Genomic DNA, 2,889 nt, shown 5'->3' with positions numbered 1-2,889 from the left:
ATAGTCGATGGCTGTTTCGCATCAGTCCGTGACGTCTAATCCAGCCCTTCCCACGGCCTTATCCCTTCCCGCTGTGAGCTATCAAGCTGGGGATCAGGCTTCTTCAGATCTGATCATATTTTTTTCTTTGTAGGATCATGATTAAGATTAAATTAGTAAAAAGTATTTCTTATAATAACTAAATCAAATAGGAATAACAATCCTATTAGTTTATTCCTAATAACTAAATCTAACCATCGCCCCATTTTACTATATGTATATTCACTAGCCCCCTATCCTATCCACGATCATGGAAAGTTGACATGGTACACTTCAGTCATATTGGGGTGATACAACCCAAAGTTTCGCTCTGCTCCAACGGGCTTCAAGCCCTCATTAAACATGGCAAAAATATTAGTCTCTATTGCATTCCCCAGGCTCTTAGGCATCCCCACGCTGCTGGTCACATGCGCCACCATGCTGTTATGATATGTCATAGCATTCTCCACTGTCGCCCCGATCGCACCGCTGATGGACGGCCACCCAATCTCTGACGCTACCATGCTGACATTCGGATGACCGACCTTCTTCAACATAGAGTACATCGCATCGATTATCGCATCGAAAAGGTTCGTGTAGTTCAATGGACCATCAACGACCACCATGCCATTTACTGTGAAGAGCACGTAGTCGAGCCGCACGTCCTTTGACCGTTTGCTAGTGATTGGAGTTGTCATGATCTGGACCCATTCCCGATTTCCATAGAGGATTTGTGACATTTTATTATTTATTTATTTTGAAAGCACTACAAGAATATTCTTTATTAGCGATGGCTAAATGCCATCGCTAATAATTAATTTTCCTGTAGTTAAGGATCTTAAATAATTGCTAAATAAAATAAATAAATAAATAAATATAAAAGAAGATGGGAGAGGATGAACAGAGGTTCTCCCACAGCTATCCTCCCTCTCTCTATTGAAGTTGATTGGGTCATTTCTCCAGCCCTCATTCGATGGTCATGCTGGCATATGCCATTGTTCCCTTCCCTCGAACGAGGATGACCAAACCTCTAGCCTGCTTTCGGCAGCAACACGAGGTAAGCCACCGCTTTTGCCGCCATATAGTACTACAAAAAAGGACTACGACAATAGTTCACCATAGCCAAAAAAACCATTGTCATAGCCTACGACAGTGGTTCCTTAATCACTGCCACTATTACCGTCGTCGTAGGTCTATGGTAGCAATTGTTGCAGTGGTTGATATAACTACTGTCATATTCTAGGTATAGCAGTAGTTATTCAACCGCTGCTATAGCTTATAATATAACAGTAATTTTTCAACCACTGCTATAGAGAATATTGTAGCGGTTAGATAACCGCTGCTACAGCATCTATAGCAGTGGTTATTCAACCACTGCTATAGCTTCTATAGCAACGATTGGGCAACCACTATTTTAGATTATATAGCAGTAGCTAAAAAACCACTGCCATAGACTATGACAGCAGTTGTGCAACTGTTGCTATAGATCTATGGAAGTAGTTTGTCAACCACTGTCATAGATCTATGGCAGCAGTTGGCATGAAAACACTGCAGTAGTTGGTGTGGATATAATAGTGATTGTGCAACTACTGTCGTATGCTATGGCAGCAGTTTTTTTGCATAACCACTACTATAGCCCTTTTTTATGGTTAGTAACTTTCCAACCACTTAAATTTATCATTTTTTACTTGATAGACATAATTCAATATTTAATTACTCAAACTAAAACTTGCAAGAACCAAAAATTTCACATAAAACTCAATAATAATGCAGGAATATATCTCAAATATTCAAATTGTATTACTGATCAAATTGTATTATAATATTTTTTAAATAAAAATAAAATATATCAAAAATCTTTTAAATCAAAATCCTTCTCTCCAAGCATCTCATCATCACCAGGAGGGTTTGAAGCAGGATCGAAAGGGGCTATAGCAGGAGCTAGAGGGACGGGAGTAGGAGTTGGAGGGGTTGGAGCTGAAATGTTAGCCAACATGTTCTAAATGCTCGAAAAATCAGCTTCAAGATGAGTGGAGAGCTGTGTCACTATAGCGAACATGATGCTCTGTAGCTAAGATGCACGCTCCTCAATCTAAGATGTGTGCTCATGAGCTAGAGCTGCCTGTGCCAAGGGCTTATCAAGCTACTCCCAACTGATGATCTCGAAAGTGTGTGAGGAGATGCTTGCCTCAGATCAGTGGCTTATCAGCATATGTCCGGGCCTGCAACGAATCCTCCCAGAGTGCTTAGGTCTCAAGACACAAGATAAATGGTCATGAGGGTCAGAGATATCCGGGCCCTCACTCGCAAGCGCATCTAAACTGCTCTTATAATTATAAATTCAAATAAAATCTCATAAGAAATACTATAATACCAATCATGCTAATCATACTCCAGTTATTATTTACAAAAATCCTCCCAATTGTGGCGTTCATCGGCTTGCCCTTCTTATCCATATGACTTGATTGAAAGATGGCGCTACGGCTGGGCATCATCCTCTCTCTCGTCAGCTATAACAATCAACAGCGTATTAAAAATATGCAAAAATAATAATTCAATAACTTATAAAATAAAGGGTTAGAAGTCATTATCTCTCTAGGCACATGACTAGCCATAGACTCATGGTTGAGAGTGTGCGTGCACTCCTGAGTAGCCCGATTCTCTCAATTTTGATGAGATGCAGCTTAAAAAGTATTTAAATCACATAAGTTAAAAATCAAATACCATTGTCAATGTAATGAAAAACTCACAAGTTACAAATTAAACTTGAAAGTACTAGCTCCTTCAATACCTAACCATCCCCTCCCACTGACTCGAAGGACAGTCCTGGATCCAAGGAACAAGCTCCTCCTCAGTGTCCCTATAGTGCTC

The 2,889-nt window shown here is 40.1% G+C and overlaps 1 protein-coding gene across 1 annotated transcript; it reads right to left on the bottom strand.

Annotated features, from left to right (window-relative positions):
- Nucleotides 1-287: 287 nt before the first annotated feature.
- On the bottom strand, nucleotides 288-758 carry LOC105036328 (putative glucan endo-1,3-beta-glucosidase GVI). The gene has a single exon (XM_010912100.2). It carries the CDS (start codon nucleotides 756-758, stop codon nucleotides 288-290), a length of 471 nt encoding a protein of 156 aa, XP_010910402.2.
- Between the last annotated feature and the right edge of the window lie 2,131 nt (nucleotides 759-2,889).

Source organism: Elaeis guineensis, chromosome 5, assembly GCF_000442705.2.
Source record: "Elaeis guineensis isolate ETL-2024a chromosome 5, EG11, whole genome shotgun sequence".
NCBI classification, from domain to species: Eukaryota; Viridiplantae; Streptophyta; class Magnoliopsida; order Arecales; family Arecaceae; genus Elaeis; species Elaeis guineensis.
The sequence above is the reverse complement of the archived record's forward strand: the minus strand, read 5'-3'. Positions and strand labels throughout refer to the sequence as shown.

Excerpts from the sequence above, each read along its gene's own strand:
- LOC105036328 (XM_010912100.2), bottom strand. The coding sequence starts at position 758 with ATGTCACAAATCCTCTATGGAAATCGGGAATGGGTCCAGATCATGACA.